At 40.8% G+C, this 19,170-nt stretch overlaps 1 protein-coding gene across 7 annotated transcripts; it reads left to right on the top strand.

The window, feature by feature from the left end:
• Positions 1–960: 960 nt before the first annotated feature.
• Positions 961–17,847, top strand: kif5aa (kinesin family member 5A, a). Of its 7 annotated transcripts, none has more exons than XM_049018400.1 (29): positions 961–1,632; positions 2,675–2,762; positions 3,569–3,642; positions 4,105–4,209; positions 4,579–4,627; positions 5,167–5,222; positions 5,393–5,480; positions 5,576–5,700; positions 5,946–6,050; positions 8,084–8,232; positions 8,464–8,681; positions 8,800–8,912; positions 9,091–9,159; positions 9,594–9,800; positions 9,877–10,023; positions 10,811–10,999; positions 12,075–12,192; positions 12,339–12,391; positions 12,542–12,651; positions 13,002–13,103; positions 13,481–13,541; positions 13,719–13,787; positions 13,875–13,982; positions 14,260–14,461; positions 15,219–15,294; positions 15,548–15,627; positions 15,778–15,808; positions 16,196–16,294; positions 16,584–17,847. In XM_049018400.1, the coding sequence occupies exons 1-28, from the start codon at positions 1,504–1,506 to the stop codon at positions 16,290–16,292; spliced, it is 3,018 nt and encodes a 1,005-aa protein (XP_048874357.1). In that variant the 5' UTR covers positions 961–1,503; the 3' UTR covers positions 16,293–16,294; positions 16,584–17,847. The 7 variants fall into 7 exon arrangements, with proteins under 7 accessions (XP_048874357.1, XP_048874361.1, XP_048874356.1 ...); XM_049018404.1 differs by having other exon boundaries at positions 8,779–8,912; positions 12,114–12,192; XM_049018399.1 differs by having other exon boundaries at positions 8,779–8,912; positions 13,722–13,787.
• Positions 17,848–19,170: the final 1,323 nt, after the last annotated feature.

The following is a 19,170-nucleotide window of genomic DNA, read 5'->3' as shown; positions in this document are numbered from 1 at the left end:
AAATACATTTTTGGGCAATATCAGTCTTTAGTGATCAAAAACCCAGTGCAATAATAATAATCATTTTTATTCATCTTATTAATCCAAAGTATTTATATCTGCTACCTGCCTCCTTTGGCTGGCTGTTTTTACATATACATATACATACAAATACACTCTTTCATTGCACTGATCAGGAGCAGTACTCCTGGTTTCACTGTGTATTTAATACAATAACAATAAAGCTTCTATTCTATTCTATCTGTGTGAGTATTACAACAACATGGCTCCATGGTATAAGAGTCTGGGTACTAGACTGACCTGCCTGCAGTCCAGACCTGTCACCCACTGAAAACATTTGCAGCATCATGAAAATGAAAAATACAAATGGAACTCTGCAATGTTGTATAGCTGAAACCCTATATCAGGAAAGAATGGAACAGCATTTCACTTTCAGAACTCCAGCAGCTGGTCTCCTCAGCTCCCAAACGTTTAGAGTTCTGTTAAAAGCAGAGGTGAAGCAGCACCGCGGTAAACACTCCCCTGTCCCAAGTCTTTGAAATATGTTGCAGTCACCAAATCCAAATTTGGAATATATTTGTCATAAAACAATAAAATTACTCAGTTTCAACATTTGATATGTTGTCTTTGTTCTATTTTCAGTTAAATATATTATATATGATTTGCAAATCATTGCATTGTGTTTTTATTTACATTTTACACAGCGTCCCAACTTTTTTGGAAACGGAGTTGTGCATGTATGTATGTATGTATGTATGTATGTATGTATGCATGTATGTGCACATACATATGTGTATACTGTATACTTGTAAATTTTTCATATATCGCGTATATATTTTAGTGCCGTTAAAATTAATGAGCGCGCACATTACAAGTTTCTATTAATCAAAAATGAAATACGCTGTGACCTAGACTGCGACTGCAACTCCTCACCCGCCCAATGCCTTTGTGGTGCTGATGATGAGAGCATCTCCGAAGTTGCCTTGCAGTATAGAGCAGAGCAGACCCCGCCCCGCTGCCGGATGGAAAAGGGCGAGTACGCGGAACCTTGCGGCGTCCCTCATTTTTAACTTCATCTGGACACCGGCCTCGTGGCATTTAAACTGTACAGGGGTTGATCCGAATACAGACGTTTTGATATAAAATATGTAGATGCGAGATTTTTATTATACGAGATTTTAAGTTGCAATCGTAACTCTTTCGGTACGTGTGTTGCATAGAAGCGCTACACATGATTAATTCTGCTGCACTTATACATATGTATGTATATAGAGTTATCATCAGAAAACGTCCCCGTCTTTATAGTGGCAGAAACTAAGGAGTTCCTCAAAGGTCGTGTACGTTCAAGCCAAATCTCCTTCTAGGATTAAAAAAAAGTGCAGCGTCTTTTTCAGCCATTGTTTAGAAGAGAGGACATTTCCATATCATCGTATGTTAAATATTTAAAAATATATTTCATGGATAACCTGCCGGATTAGCTGTGAAAAATAATTTTATCCTACCATGGCCGACTCAACCGCAGAATGCAACATCAAAGTGCTGTGCCGCTTCCGCCCTTTAAATCAGAACGAGATCAGGCGAGGAGACCGATTCATCCCCACGTTTCAAGGAGACGACACCGTCATTGTCGGGGTGGGTTGCTTTGTTTTTAATATTCTTGAGACACGCTTTTATTTTCCGTTTTTCAAATTATGTCGGTTTACGTAAGTCTGCCGGATGCTGACAATAGCGGGCACTTGTTAAAACACTGTTGATGATGTTAATAGCACTTCCCCAATGGAGACCAGTGAACGTATTTGATGTACATTTTCTGATTTTATACTTATAGGAGGGGAAGATATGTCTGAATAAATATCATACGATCATCGATTATCAGTAGATGCGTTAGTGAAGATATGGCTTTGGATGGTTAATTAAATACTGGTATTCATTAAACGCCCATTTACAGGTACCTTGTTTCGGAAACCTACACCAAAAATCCCATTCATCTCTGGATACATCATATATGAGGCAAAATGTAACGTTATAAATGTTCAGATACCGTCTGTAATAATAAAATAGTTTGATAGTTTAATAATAAAAGAAATTACTGAATGCAGTATATCAATTAAGCTGAATCTAAATAACTGGATATGAAAGGTTTTTATGTTTAAGAAGCCGTACCTAACCATTACCATAGCCTCAATCATATCAAAAAGCAAAAAAAAAAAAAAACAACTTTAATTTATTAAAGCCAAAAAGACACTATTTTAAACATGATTTAATTGCATTAAGAATGAAAAGAACTAATCATTTTAATATTGTTTTAATATTTTAATTTAGCTGATACTAAGTAATAATTTTTGGATCATCACAAGAAGAACTTACTGTATGAGACTACAGAATGAGACAATGCCAATATTCTGTGTTAACGTTGTTACTGAAACACTCGTAAGAGTGTAATGATGAGGTGTCTATTCAGCAGCTCACTTCCTGGCAGACTCTCCTTAGGGCCTGTCACTAGGGAGGCCTTTATTTCAGCAAGGCCACAGTGTAGCTCTGACTCAAGCTGTGTTCTGAGATGTAGGTCAAAAGCAAACATTATTCTTGAGGGTTCCTCCTCTAAAATGCTTAAAAAATTAGTATAACAGTGTAGTATTATGTTAAATCCACTGCTCTTATCTTTCTTCCTTAGGGAAAGTCGTATGTGTTCGATCGGGTTTTCCCCACCAATACCACCCAGGAACAGGTCTACAATACCTGTGCCAGACAGATCGTCAAAGGTAAGAGACAGAAGTGGAGCAGAACAGATATGGATCCATGCATTCAACGGCAGAACTTTGGGTTGAAGATTGGAGGGGTTGAGGTCTCCTTCCATTTAAGGCGGTCCAGGGGGCTGTATTGGCTAGTTTTGAATATTGGTGGGGGGGGGTCTCTCCATAGCTTATGCCCATGCATGCATTTTTATTTTTAATTTTACGTTGATTTATTTAGCCGATGCTTTTGTTCAAAACAGCCCACAAGTGAGAGAGATACATAACAAGATACATAATTCATAACAAGAGGCTGAACAATGACTGCAAGATAGTTGTGAAGGATAGAGTTATATGAAATGCTGCTTCAAAGCCTCGCATTCGTAAAAAGAAATGCTGTGAGTTTATGTTTAAGTGATCAGACTTAGATAGAGCATAATACCAGCACACGAATATCTCACAAGAGAGAACTTAGTAAGACACTTAGTGCAAGAAAATTGTCCAGTACTGCCAAACAAATCTCCTTACAGATATTTCTCTTTGTAGTATTTGCGCATGTATATAAGTGAGTGGGATAGTTATTCACCAAGATACCCATAATGCACTGAGCGCTATCCTTAACCAGCATCAGGTCTTGCAGTATATTTAATACGCCCTATTTAGCTTAAGCTAGCTGGACAGGTGAGCGGATGTTCAGGGTCAGATGATGGTTTGTTTGTGTGAGTCGTTTGTTTTTGTTTTTTCATTCGTTTTGCGTCTCATAGTCAACTTAGAGTGTTTGCAATGTGTTCTAGCTTAAAATAACGACTTGCTCATTTCACATCTTCTCCTTGTAGATGTCTTGGAGGGATACAATGGGACAATTTTCGCCTATGGACAGACCTCCTCGGGCAAGACCCATACAATGGAGGTAAGAGATCATTTCATGCTTTGAGTGGGTTGGTCAGTGAAGGGTGTTATCCGCTGATGCAGTGATCTTCAGTACAGTTAATTCTTCAAAACTCGACGGTGTCACTCACCAGTTGTGTATGGGAATTAATTGGGATTTGCTGGGATTCATTCCTGGCCTGCCAGCAACACTGCTTTTATTACAGTTGCCAATTAAATGTTGCCGGTGATGTTGCATTTACACTATACAGGCAACTGGCCGTCTGGTGCGCAGTGTTAAATGAGGTAAGTGGTAAGTATTGAAAATTAGACGTAAAAATAAAAATATGTAACTTGATAAAGATGTTTAACATAATCACATGAGGCCATCAAAGCATAATTTGGTCATATAATCAAACATATCATCCAATTAGTAAACAGTCGTGTCCTTATATTTCTATATATTTACTATGTTCTCAGTCTTGTTTCTTTTTTCCACGCTTAGGGGAAGCTGCACGATGAGGAGAGCATGGGCATCATTCCCAGGATTGCTGATGACATTTTCAGCCATATCTATACCATGGATGAGAATCTGGAATTCCGCATCAAGGTTCGGTAATCAGGACTTCACTCACAGACCTGCATAGATTTATAGGGTCAAAATGCTCACAGCGACTCTAACCTCAGTTTGATGAGGACTGTCTGGACTGTGAGTGTGCACGGGCTCCGGGGTCTAATCCCTCTCACACCAGAATGATCATCTCATGAGCCTGTGCAAATAGTTATTTTCATAGATACAAAGTCATGATTCTTTGAGAAGTTTAATAACTTAGGAGATCGAGTCGGGTCTATTTTTCAAATGCAGAATCATGCTGCTGTGTCAGCAACAATAACATCTAACGTTAATATCGTTACGCGATTTGTTTGTAGTAGTCATGACAGCTTCTGCCTTTTTGATTATTTCCTTTGATGCTTTCAGGTGTCATATTTTGAAATATATATGGAAAAAATCAGGGATCTTTTAGATGGTAAGTACTCATCACAGAAAAGTGCTTGTTCCAATTTTATCATGCTAATTTTGTGACTGAATTTTTATCATCTCTGTTGAAATGACACCTTTATTCTTTGTTTTTTTTACATCTTCTACTGCACCCCAGTTCCTTAGAAAAGAAGACTTGTCTTCGCAATAAACCTGTCATTCACTGCCATACCCCCATATCCAATGGCTCTGTTCTATATTGTCCTGAGAAGGACAGTAATGTCGTCATAAAGATAACTTTGCCTTGACTGAATCAGGGACCCTATATTCATTTTTAAATGAGTATTTCTCAGCCTTGTGCATTTATTGATGCACAGTTCAGAGATGCTGTGTCCTGGTTGATCTTCTGCTTACCCTGTCTGCTCCTCTCAGTAAATTAAAGGCTATACCTCTTAAATGCCATACCCATATGCGCAGAGTCAACTGGCCTGGCCCTGATTTGTGGTTTAAGAAACGGCTTTATGTCATGTGTCTGCATGTGTCCATATGCCCTCCTTCCAGAACTCTAATTAGTTCTCCCTTCTTTAGTGACCAAAGCCAACCTTGCAGTCCATGAGGACAGAAACCGGGTCCCATATGTGAAAGTGAGTCACACATACAGCTTATTTCATACACATTCTTTTCCTTGTGGACTTTAGCCATTGATTAATATCCAAATTGAAACAATATCAAAACGTATGTGTTTTAACCACTTTCATCCATTAAGTGTTCAGTTTGTGCCACTGGCCCCTGTCTTCTTCGCCTTTTCATGCAGGGCTGTACTGAACGTTTTGTGAGTTGCCCTGAAGAAGTGATGGATGTTGTTGATGAGGGAAAGGCCAACCGGCATGTCGCTGTTACCAGTTAGTGCTTCCAGTTCTTCGTCCAGTGACGCCTAGTAATGCCCCGGCTGTCCGTGCCTGTCACTGACGACACCTCTGCCCTTTGTTCTGTGCAGACATGAACGAGCACAGCTCCCGCAGCCACAGCATCCTCATGGTCGACATCACGCAGGAGCACATAGAGACGGAGCAGAAGCTCACCGGGAAGCTGTATCTGGTGGACCTGGCAGGCAGTGAGAAGGTGAGGAGGGGGCCATTATTGGATCTAGAGGACTTTTCTGTGGGTTGCTAAAGAATGCTGGAAAAAAACAGGAGTAACGTAACGTGTAACTTAAGAGGTGCCTCCTTTAGCAGCTGCCAAAAACCCCTGGTCTATGACATCACTGATGGGGTGTTGTCATGGTACCCGTATTCATTAGCACTTCTTAAGTTAAATGTTACGTATTCAGTAGCTGACCTCACCGTGTCTCTGCATCATCCTACCAGGTCAGTAAAACAGGTGCTGAAGGAGCTGTCCTGGATGAGGCCAAGAACATCAACAAGTCACTCTCATCGCTTGGCAATGTCATTTCTGCGCTGGCCGAGGGAACGGTTAGTCACGCTCACAGTTAATCTCTGTGTCAGTACTGGCCTGTAGCTGGACTTGCATATTTCATGTTAAATGTTCTTTCAGCTGTGGTGTCAATCTCTGGGTCTATGCGGTGAATATGGCCGACCGCCTACTTCCACGAAGTCCTTGTCAATTTATAAATAATATTGATTCAGCTTCTAATGTGGACTGTAAGATGATTTGCACTGATTGGAATTTTACGAACACATTGACCCCACGATTTTATAAGTAAAAAACCCTGCTGTTCTGAGTTTTTTACACTTGGGGGACAGTAGTGAATGAATATAATATGAGTGTCATTATCATGTGCCCTGGGAACTGCCAGGCCTCCCCAAAATGAGTCTGAGGAGAAATGTGGTTGCAGTTTATTGCATAAACTGCACTGAATAGCAGCTCCAGTGCTAATTTACCATAATTGTAATTACAGGCAGGCTTTTCTCGAAGAGTCACAGTTTATTATCGGATGTTGTTAATTGTGAATTCTGCCAGTAATCACTATTTTACTAGCACCATTAATCCATAATTGTTTGTGAGGGCAGCTTTTAGGGAGACCGTTCCTACTACACATGCGCTACTGTTCAAAAATTTGGGGACACTTAGAAATTTCCTTGTTTTCCATGAAAACATACATGAAATGAGTTTGAATAGGAAATATAGCTAAATAAATAAGAAATAGTCACTGACAAAGTTAGAAATACTCTATATTAAATATTAAAATAATAGTCTTCTTCAAACTTTCTTTCATCAAAGAGTCCTCCATTTACAGCAATTACTGCCTTGTAGACCTTGGTCATTCTAGATGTTAATTTGTTAAGGTAATCTGATGAGATTTCACCCCTTGCTTCCTGAAGCATCTCCCACAAGTGGGATTGGCTTGATGGGCACTTCTTACATACCATTCGGTCAAGCTGCTCCCATAACAGCTCAGTACAAATCTCCCACTTTACCATCACCAAAGCAGCCCCAGACCATCTCATTGCCTCCACCATGCTTGACAGATGTTATCAAGCACTCATCCAGCATCTTTTCATTTGATCTGTGTCTCACAAATGTTGTTCACCTCAAACTTAGATTCGTCTATCCATAGCTTTTTTCCAATCTTCCTCTGTCCAGTGTCTGTGTTCATTTGCCCATATATTCTTTTCATTTTATTGGCCATTCTGAGGTACAGCTTTTTCTTAGCAATTCTGCCTAGAAGGCCAACATCCCCGAATTGCCTCTTTACTATTGACATTGAGGCTGGTCTTCTGCTGGTACTATTTAATGAAGCTCCTCTTTCTGTTGTGGTTAGAATCAGTTTGTACTACTCTGTGAAGGGAGTAGTACTCAGCATTGATCTTCAGTTTCCTGGCAATTTCTCGCATGAAATAACCTTAATTTCTCAGAACAAGAGTTTCAGAAGAAAGTTCTTTGTTTCTGAGCATTTTGAGCTTGTAATCGAACCCACAATTACTGATGCTACAGATGCTCAACTAGCCCAAAGAAGGCCAGTTTTATTGCTTCTTTAATCCGCATAAGAATTTTCATGTGTTCTATGCATAATTGCAAAACGGTCTTCTAATGATCAATTAACCATTTAAAATGATAAACTTGCATTACCAAACACAGCATTCCACTGGAACACAGGACTTATTGTTGCTGATAAGGGGCCTCTGTACACCACATGTTGATATTCCGTTAAAAAATAGCCGTTTCCAGCTATGATAGTCATTTACAGTGTTAACTATGTCTAATTTTGCTAACGGTGGTATTTATGATCAATCTGATGTTATTTTACTGAACAAAAAACAGCTTTTTTTCAAATGCAAGGAAATTTCTAAGTGACTCCAAACTTTTGACTGATAGTGTAAATTGGCCCACTTGGTTGGATTGGGTCCAGTGTGGCTCATTAACTGGAAAGAGTTTGACGCCCCCTTTCCACAGCTTTACAGTACCTAGGGTTATTATCTGCTGGGATACGAGTCGTAGACTGTTCCCTGGAATACGCTAAATTCTCACTTGTTTTTCCATGTAGAAAGCACACGTCCCGTACAGAGACAGCAAGATGACCCGGATCCTGCAGGATTCACTGGGAGGAAACTGTCGTACCACAATATTTATCTGCTGCTCTCCTTCCAGCTTTAATGATGCAGAGACAAGGTCCACCCTTATGTTTGGACAACGGTACTAAAACAGCTTCAGTTATGCTGTATTTTCTCATTTCAGGATTACAAATAAGAGGAAATTAGTATAGGAGTTTGAAACATGAATTTTATTACAGCTGTTAATATTTCATATATTCAGGTATCAAATTAGCCCCCATTAAGATCTTACTGTACAACCATATAAACGTCTGACACCCCGCACATACCAGCCTTGTTCCTGTACTAATTCACGTTGTCTTCCTGAACTTAGTGCAAAGACCATTAAGAATACGGTATCCGTGAATCTGGAGCTGACGGCGGAGGAATGGAAGAAAAAATTTGAGAGGGAGAAGGATAAGAGCAAGTCGCAGAAGGAAGCTATTCAGATGTTGGAGGCTGATCTGAAGTGCATGCGCCATGGTGAGATGAAGAGACGCACATCAAACCGAGCCGAAAGTTCCAGCTTGTTGTTAAATTTGAACAGCATAGGTAGGTCTTTGGCATTAAAACACGAACATCCACCACAAAAGCCAAAGCTAACACACACTGGACTTTTTTTTATCACTACCTGTCCTGTCATTCTAAGAGAAATACCTTCCGAAAGCAGAGCAACTGGAACCCTCAGATGCTGGAAACACCTCCACTGTGACTTGTCACTCCGAGGAGCGTCTGAAATATGAAGAGGAGATTAGCAGGCTGCACGAGCAGTTGGACGGCAAGGTGAGCAGTGCAGGTCAACACAAAAAAAGCACTTCTACATAACGTGTGCACAGACGCCATCCAAAATTAAATTTGACCCATGACCCCCTAACAAAGTCACTGTTAACTGTTGCATGCAGTGTTTTTGATTTTGTAAGTATCTGTAATCAAATATAAATGTTCTACAAATGTTATTCAGGATGGTGAAATTATCCAGCAGAGTAAGACGGCGGAAAAACTGAGGAAACAAATCTTGGAGCGTAACAAGGTGAGGATCTGTCTCTGATCTCCCAGCAGGACTTAGTCCATCTGCCTCTGTTACTCTGCATTTGAAGTACACTGTGAATCTACCTGATTATTATTTTTCTATCATCAGTATTGTCACTTCGTTGCTCCAGGATTGTGGGTTCAGATTGGGCCTATCTGCAGCTTGCATGTTCTCCCCGTGTTCCTGTGGGTTTGCTCTGGACATTCCAGTTTCCTCCCTAAGACTTCTTAAGTGAATCTGAGTCGTCAGTTGGAACCATAAAGGTTTACCTGGCAGGCGTAGATCGTTTTTCATTGCGATTTGATCCACTCTCGCTCACAGGCAGGATTACTCATCACACCGATGCCTTTTGTGCCAGCTTCAAGCAGCACTAATGATCTGCTTAGTCCCTGAGCCAACATTAAGCTGGGCTTCTCTCCACGTCACGTTTCCAGCTCCTGGCATACACACGTGAGACCAGCGAGGATGTACATGGTCATCTGAGGCGACTGCAGGAAGAAAACGACCACGCCAAGATGGAGGTGAAGGAGGTGCTGTATGCTTTAGAGGAGCTGGCACTTAATTATGACCTGAAGAGTCAGGAAGTGGAGGAGCAGAGTCAGCAAAGTCAGCTGCTGGCCACAGAACTCGTGCAGAAAATGGTCAGTCAGATTTCTCCTTCCTCTCCATACACGCTATTGTGTCCCTCCCCCCCACCAACACGAGTGCTCTCTGCAGGCCCATCTACAGGCCCTGGAAGAAGAGCTGTCCCGAATGCAAGGGGAGAGCAAGCAGCAGCGTAAGCACATTGCCAAGGTGCTGAACAGCCTCATGCAGGACCTGAGCGAGTTCAGTGCCGTCATGGGCAACAGGCAGATCAGGCTGGTAAGCATCAACTCAACTCAACTCAACTCAACTCAACTCAACTCAACTAAAACTTACAGAGCTGATTCCCAGACACAAAAGTGACACTAAAATGCTTTACAAGAAAAAAAACACACACACAAAACAAAATAGCAATATAAGACTACTTAGCAAGAACCTACAGAGACCAAGTAAGTTTTTAAGAGGCAGTAACACTTTACTTGATGGGGCACAAATACTTAGCAATGACTCAGTTATTACTGAAGTACAAATCATGAATAAATCATCAACGAATGTAGTCCCTACTTGAGATAAAATATGTGTCAATTCATTAATGATGAACAAACATGAGATCAGTATTTCACTTGTGTTATTCTTTACTTGTTCCTTCAGTAGTTCCTCAGTATTCAGTATCTCAGTATCAGGGTTTACAGAATGAACCGATATAGTTAAAAATATAGTAACTGCTTGAGATAAAACAAGCATCCGATTTTTTAACAGTGAATTAACATGAGATCAGTATGCAACTAAGACTTAGTTTGTAGTGAATTAATACATAAACAATAGCATAATGCTGTATTATTTGTGCCCCGTGAAGTAAAGTGTTACCATAGAGGCTAACATAGGAGGCAGCGCTAACATGCAATGATAGCTTGTTCTAGCAGCTACTGCAAAGGCACGATCCCCTTTATTTTAAGCCACAAAGATGGGAGGATACCTGTAACGACACAGACACTTGGGCCGGAGTAGCAGGACTGTTCCTTGTCCTTTGCTTTGGCCCTAACTCTAACCGTAACCCTAACTCCAGCCTGTGGAGATCAGCAGTGCACTGGAGGAGGAATTCACGGTGGCACGGATTTACGTAAACAAGATCCGAGCGGAGGTGAAATCCATGGTGAAGAGGTGCCGTCGCCTGGAGTCACTGCAGCAGGAGTGCCACCGCGAGATGGAAGAGACGGGCTGTGAGCTGTCGTCCTGCCAGAGGCTGATCACGCAGGTCGGGAGCCGACCGAGACTGCGCAAAGTCTTAGCCAATCAAAGAAAATGATGCCTAAATGATCTTCATGTTGGCATAAAACTACGAATCTAGGTCTGTCAAAGTATGTCAGCTGAGCCATTTCAAAACCTCTCCTGAATTTACCCCATTATTTACAGTAACCATCCAATACACTTCTGTGTTTTTTTACCTAACCACTAGAATCCCACAACTGGCAAATAAGTCATGAAGTTATTTAAGTAACTAAGTCACCCGTCAACTTACAACCCATAGAGCGACGTCTGACTGTAATTCTCATGTCAGAAGCAGCTTTGATGGACTCCAGCAGGCATATTTCCCCAAATGTGCGGCACGTGGTAACAACAAAAACAAGCTGATTGTGCTGCCACAATAGAGATTAAGTTAAATCTGTGTGATATTGTATCTAATGTTATACAGCATATTTCTCTTCTTCCTTATAATAACTAAAATGCATTCGGATTGATTTCCGTCCTGACTTCCGGGACATAAGTAAATGGATATGAGGACATGGACATGGAATGGCTGAGGTGGCATCAGGGGAGGTTTGAGAACTGAGGTAGTCTTCTTCTAGCCATCAAACATCATTTTTTTGGAGAAAAGAAAAGTTCTTGCTGCTTTTTTCTGAGCAAATATACCCTTACTTTGCTTGGGGGGGGGGGCAGATATGTTTTCCCAGGCCCTGGATTATGCAGAATGAGGCTAAGGCAACATTTTGTCGGGGGGGGGGGGGGGGGGGGGGCACAATTCCTTGCTACGCCTCTGTACTGTCCAGATAAATAGCTTAAAACAATTTCTTTGATGGCTTAAAACTTTTACACAGTATTGCATGTATGTCAGTGTTTCAGGTTAGTGTTTTATGTCTTTTTTTTACTTCATTTGGTGACTGTCTGCCGAGCCATGCACTAGATTATAGGGCTTTAACCCATGAAAAACAGCACTGGTTCATATGTAAAGCTAGATTACTGGCAAGTCTCTTACGTCGTATCTGTAAGCCAAGGTATCTAAGGCTGACTGTGTGCCTGCACTGCTCAAGACTTTTAGTCTGTTTTTCTAGCATGAATCCAATATCTGCTCTCTGACGGAGTGCATGCAGAATGTGGAGCTGACGAAGAAGGAGATGGAAGAGAGCTACAAGGTTCTAAGTGAAGAGATGACAAAACTTCAGGCTGAAGGTAAGGGCCTTACTGCATACTGTACCAGTGCGCATAAATACCCATTAACCATACTGAAGTGCATTTTGTATTGCAGCGCAGACTCACCTTGCAATAATTTTGTATTTTTATAAGTTATGAACCTGTCAGTGTTTTATCATCTGCAGATACCCTACACAAAGGTACAGGTAGAGAACTGCTGGGGAAAGACAATGACAAGGTAGTCCTGTATGCTGAGAAGAGACAATGTCCACTATTCAAAGCTGCATGACTGACCTTACGTACTTTCACGCTCTTTTTCTACTTGTTTTTCTTTCCTTGTTCTCTTTATTTGAGTCCTTTTTTCCCCATTTCTCCTGACCTCTCTCAGGGGGTTGAATGCCAGGAAATGGATTCTCATCACGAGCCCCCCCACATGCAGCTTGGACATCTGCACGATGACATCAATGAGAAACAAAAGATCATTGGTGACCTCAAAGAGTCAGTGACTCCTCTAATCTTAGATATACTATTAGAGCTAGAATTAGTGCCCTCAATCTTCTGTTGTTTGATTGTGGAAAATATTATCTAGAGTTTATTTTGAGTTTTCTGTGATGTACTTGTCAAACCATGAAACCCAAGCTAAATTATAAGCTACATTACATTTTCCTATCATCCTTAGTGCCTATTGCCTAAAGTATATTTGGTTTTGCACCTATACAGTGTCGTATATGAATATATGCTGTAATACAGTAATACAGGCTGACAAGTTTGCAGTAAATCTATGAAGAAACTTGGCAAGTCTTTTTAATGAACTAAACTAAATTAAAAAACACGGACTGCCGTTTTAGATGGAATCTGGAGTCAGAGCGGGAGTTGGAGCACCTGCATGCTGAGTTTGCTCGTCTGAAGATCCAGGAACAGGAGAAGTCTAAACATCTAGCAGATCTTAGGTAAGGATGTGCACAGCACTGCAGAACGCAGCTCTTAAATTCAGTGTAGCTCTCTGCACAATGCAATTTCCATTGGCTTGATGTAAACTCATTTTAAAACCTGGAGTTCACTGTATGTCGAGATTTAGTCCAATGGAATGCCAGTATACTTACTCTATATTTTACTCTTCTCTTTCTTTTATAAATTTTAGCTGATATATTTTCTCCTACATGCAGCAGTGCCTGCAGGAAGATTTGTTTGGGGTGACCATCGGGGGGCAGTTATATTTATGGGGTGGCTCCAGTCCAGATATATAAAGATTATTATTGTTACTTGTGCAACTATTATTGTGAATATTGTTCTCTTAAGTGTATCATAATCCTTCCCCTTCCATCAGATGTAAGCTTGAGCAGCATTACCAGTCCAGACAGGGTCTCAGATCGCTGGAGAAGACTGTGGTGAGTACATCTCCCACGTCTCCTGTTCCATGTATCTAAATGCCATAACCGTAAAAACGTAAAAAAAAACAACCATAACCGTGTGTGTGGGAGTGTGTTATTTCATCAGGATTATTGCCTTCCTCTTAGTCTGTCTTCTCTTTCCTGTCATTCATTCTTTTTCGTTCGTTATTGCAGCAGGAGCTGCAGTCCCTGCACTACCTGCGGAAGGTTTTTATGGAGGATCTCATGGCTCAATTTAGAGATGTGAGTGAGAGGGCGAGTGCCATTGCTGTGGCTTACAGTCACTTTACTTCACGGCAGGGAGGTCTGATCCCTTCCTTTCTAATCTAGATCAAAGAAATGGAGTTTGCTACAGCGAACTGGGGAACAGACACTGAGAAACGCAGAATTACCTTCCTGGAGAACAACCTGGAGCACCTTACGAAGATTCACAAGCAGGTACCAGGAGCCTTGCAGAACCCAAGGACTGGGAGGCCTCTGGACATTCCTGATGTACTACTGCGACATCTTCTGGCTAAAGGACATAATTGTAACAACAGCAAAACATTTGTGTTTACATGACTTTCCGTAGCTGTTAGCAATGTAGCTAATCAGTAGGATAACAGTAGATAAACGTGCTGAAAAAAAGACAGAATAAAGGGTGGTGTTTATATAGCAAGTTTCCTCTTTCCTCAATCTTTCCTCTCCTTGGCCAACCACCCCCCTGCCCCTCCAGTTGGTACGTGACAATTTTGAACTGCGCAGTGACCTCCCCAAACTGGAAAGACGTCTGCAGCACACAGCTGAAAGAGTGCACGCTCTGGAGGGGGCACTGAGGGGGGCCAAGGCGGGGGCTGCCCGTGACCGCCACCTGTACCTGCAGGAGATGGAGCGCATGAGGGAGGTCATGCAGGCCAGGAGATCCCAGCAGCACACAGGTATGGCATGCTCACCCCAGTGTGTGGCTGAGAGAGGCTCACAGACATGTAAACAGAAAAGACTTTTCATGAAAACAGGCACGGTATGAGTAGCAATCTCATTATTGTATATGAAGAATTACTGTATGAACGAAGAATTATGTATGACCATTGACCCTAGTGCTATGACATTAGCCTTTTATTAAGACAACCTCTACTGTCATTTATAGGAAGTCATTTGGGTAGATAAGCAACAACCACTCTTTTAGAGCTTAAAGAATTACTAAAAAAATTTGGTCACAGTCATGACTGGTGAGATTAGATGGGTTAAGTGCTCTAGAAATGGACTTAAGCAAGCTTAGAGGACCCATGTGAGACTATAGGCATGGAGGATTGGAATTAATGTACTGATTCATGCCTCTCTGAGTACTTAATCATGCGTCTCTTAGTACTGATTCATGCCTCTCTGAATCCTGATTCATGCCTCTCTGAGTACTAATTCATGCTTCTCTGAGTACTGATTCATGCCTCTCTGAGTACTGATTCATGCCTCTCTGAGTACTGATTCATGCCTCTCTGAGTACTGATTCATGCCTCTCTGAGGCTAGGGATGCAGGTCCATCACCACATTTTAAAGGAGAAATTAATTACGAATGTTGCTCTGAACGTTATTGGTTTTTCTCTGATGTGAGCTGTTACTGTCATGCACCTGGCTAAGCTGTCCGCAGTGCTAGCCAGTCGTCCCTAACACGGGCTTCTCTCTTTTTCTTTTCTTCAGAAGGTTGCCCGCTCATGATGTTCCAGCCCGAAGGCGATTCCTCTCCAAAGCCATGTCGCCCCCTACAGGCTAACACGTGAGTCATAGAAGGTCACGTACAAGTGATATATAGAAACTACACGAAAGCAGGGTTAATCACAAGATAAGAACAACAACAAAAGAGTGAAATAAAGAATGAAAGAAAAAGAGAGATATTATATGACTAAAAGAAAGGGTTTAAAGCAATGATGCATGTTTAATCCTGGGCTACTTGTCACCTTGGTATTAAGATTGTATGCATGCATGTGCTCACTACCTGCCTATGACCAAATCTCTGCCTGCCTCATCAGTGGCCAGTCTTCTGAGGTGAGCTCTGATGCAGCCAGTGCAACCAGTTCCCTGGATCCATGTGTACTCCAAGCCAGTGACGGTCAGTGTCTTGCTTTCCTGCTAGCTAGACAAGCACCTTCCCTTCAACCTCTTACCAGCCTTTTGTCTCAGTACTGCCCTCAAAGCAGTATTCTTCTCTCAATGGACTGAGTAACCCCTTCCTGTTCATTTTATCTCACTGAACTGGCAGCAGAAAACAGGAGAGGAGACAGTGAGAGTTGGTAAGCGGCTCAGCATCTCAGACCACGGCATACTGAAACTGAAACGCACTGTTAGGAACTCAGACTGCAAGACTCTTTTCATCTGCTAGACTCATAGACCTCTGCCAGGTCTCTGATGGGAAACTGACAATGATATTTTGTTGCTCTAATATAACATCATTAGCTTTAATTACTTGAGTACTAGAACTACTGCTGTTCTCTAGCATTGCCTTTCAGTATGCCATACAGACAGCCGTTTGAATTCAGACAGACCTGGAGCCTGCTGTTGCATGTCATTCGTATAAGGAATTCTCCACCGTCAGTGCAGCATGCATAGAAGCTGCTTGCACGTTTATTGTCTTGCAGCATGTTTGCAATGCATAGAAACAATTTGCATTATTACTGTAGCTTGCTTCCTGTGTGTAAAAGCCCTCTACGGTGTGGCGGTGAGATGGTTGCGCCCCCGAGGCTCTACAGTGCTCAGCAGGAGACTGCAACCAGCTGAAGGTATGTGTTAGATGAGGTTGGACACACAAAATTAAATCGTAACCATATCTCACACACAATTATATACACACTCACACATCTGGATTTGACTTTCATTGACATAATTCCCTTTTAATTTGCCATTAACTATCATATTGGCATATATTAGACAAACAGAGCACAGCAGATAAAAAGCATGAATCTTAATGGTGAAAACACTACTGGAAATGTGTGTGTTAATCCGAGATGCTTTGATGTGGAAGTGCACAGTGAATGACCTTCCCCTTGACACACAGCTGTCTGTCCACAGGTGACCAAGTTACCCCAGATCTCCCCAGTCAATCTGCATGTCAGCTGCCATCAAATGTTCTCTTCACAATTAACCTCCCATGTGTTTCCCAAGTCTGTATACATGGCAGAAAATTCACTGGTCATACAGCATATTCCCATGTTGTTAATGTCGATATTGAAGGAACTAGAGATGTGTTGAACTTCCCAGTATTCTATGGTCCTCTTCAGGACTACATGCCCCACTTTTCAGTCCGCAAGCATGCAGTGGAGAACCACACTAACATACAACATCTCCATATGTCTCCATATCATCAATCCCCTTTGTCGTAACGTGGAGCATATATATATATATATGTGTGAGGGCTAACAAATCCCTGTTTACATTACCCAGCAAAGTGTTAGTTAATGAATAACAGGCATATAAAGACTGGATATGGAAAGACTATAGCTGTTGAGAGATTAACATATTAATATGCATTATGATTAAATGGGTAATTGCCAAATATATCATCTCACTGGTACTGTTCTTGCTTTTTTTATACTATGGATTTATTATTAATTACACTGACTGCTACCAGTTAAAGAGATATAAAAAATAAGTTATTATGAAAGAAGTATAAAATACTGGACTAAGGACCAATATGCAAAGATGGAACCTTGAGAAAATGTGAGCTTCATCCAAAAGCTGTAACTGCCCATCAGTAAACAGGCCTTGCATATAAATGAAACCACCCGGTATGCTTTGGAGCCTGATGTACCCTCTTTAAATCTGGCCTGATCAGTCAGTTAAGGGAAGAGAAGGTCAATATCACCTCTTCCAGTGTCATAACATCTGGTTCCTTCGTCACCTTAGGAGAGAAGTAGCAGCTGCTCATTGTCTTATGTCTTGACTCAGTAATGCTACCAATTCCAATCACATTCTGGATCACAGTCATGACGAGTGCAGCCAATGAAGTAAATTACGAAAGTGGTTCTTCTGACATTTCTGCCTACCCACACAATTACTTCCCTCAATAAATAAGAGAAGGAGGGCGTGCGATGACAGTTCAGGGTTAACACTTTCTTTTGCACTATTCAGCATGCAGTATTTTGCTAATAAATTATCCACCTGTGTCCCAGTTAAAGTTTCTTGTACACTTTGAATAGCCAAAATCAAAATTTACAATGTCTGGTCATTAACAACAACCCAAAAAATGTGCAAATATCAGTGTTGACAAAAGTTTTTATTATTTAATTATGTATTTAAACATTGCTGTGATTAAAGACAATCATGTTTATGGCAATATGGTATCTGTTGTCTTATTGAAATTAGTGGCAGCTTCGGAAGCATTGCTGTTGTAGTTTATAGGGAATTATGTTGCAGACAAAGAGCATTGAGCAACCTGCCAGTGGCAATCCATGCTTTACATAACAGAAAGCTTCAACTGAGATTCTGGGGTTTTTTTCATAGAAATGACAGGCTTATTTGTCCAACTAGGTTTTGATTTGATTGACTTAATTGAAGGAATGAGATTTGTCAAACTGGACACAAATGATAAAACAGAAACATTAACTGGTATTGCTTGACCATATATTTAATTGTATATGGCACAATTGTCCTCTAATATAAGATAGAAATAAAATGAAGTGCTTGATTATCTTCAGCCCATAGCGACAAAGTCAAAAGCAGTTTTCATGATTCTGTCGACATTCCTCTGCATCCTAGGAGATATAGCTTCATCATCCAATAGGCACAGGCCGGAGCCAACCTTGGGTATACAGGATAAATTTCACATAAGATATTTTTGACATAGTGTGTGAGTACACTTGAACTTCTGCAAACCAGTTTGCATTTCCTTGAAACAATTATAGAAGCGAATTATGGAAACTAACCATTTTACATGCTTGGACTAATAATTCCCCAACAAATTTTGTCTAATTAAAAATATTGCAGTTTGCAAGAATATTTTTATATAGAATTTTTGAATAACATATAATGGTTTTTTTGTATTGTGAAATTTTACAGGAAATGCATCTCCTACACTCCTTGTTAACTTATCTACATTTTATATATCAATTATTGCCTCAGATGGTCGACATCCAACATAAAACACGATATATCATAGATAATATGGACAGAAGCAACTTTAGATATAAAGTAGGCGAAGGTAAAGGACGGTATCCACGTTTATGAAAATGGTGAGAAAGCAGAAGAAAACTTCTAGACAATTGTTTTTCTTTTTTTTATGAAATATTATTTTAACTACGTCTATACCTCTAAATATCCAAGGACATCAGACTTGCGAATCGATTTCCCATTTATCACATGTGACGACTCGGATGTGTGCCATTAAGCGCCAAGGCTAAAAACACCCTGCAACCTTCTAAGGCCAAAAATTGGCTCCCCGATGTGCAGTATAGGCATTAATTGTGCACCAGGCCCATACAAATGAATAAACAAAGCATTTAAGTAGGTTTATACCATAATTTATTTTCGCTGCGTTTAGTGTACTATTTATATAGTGCAAATAAGGTTGAAAATTAATTTTAAATACATTAGTAAACTAGCCCTAACTCGCCCTATATATTCTATTCTAATTTATTGTACTCCATTCTAAATTGACCAA

The sequence above is a fragment of the Brienomyrus brachyistius genome, chromosome 6 (genome assembly GCF_023856365.1).
Source record: "Brienomyrus brachyistius isolate T26 chromosome 6, BBRACH_0.4, whole genome shotgun sequence".
Taxonomy (NCBI): Eukaryota; Metazoa; Chordata; class Actinopteri; order Osteoglossiformes; family Mormyridae; genus Brienomyrus; species Brienomyrus brachyistius.
Note: the sequence above shows the minus strand (reverse complement) of the source record. Positions and strands in the feature narration are given on the sequence as shown.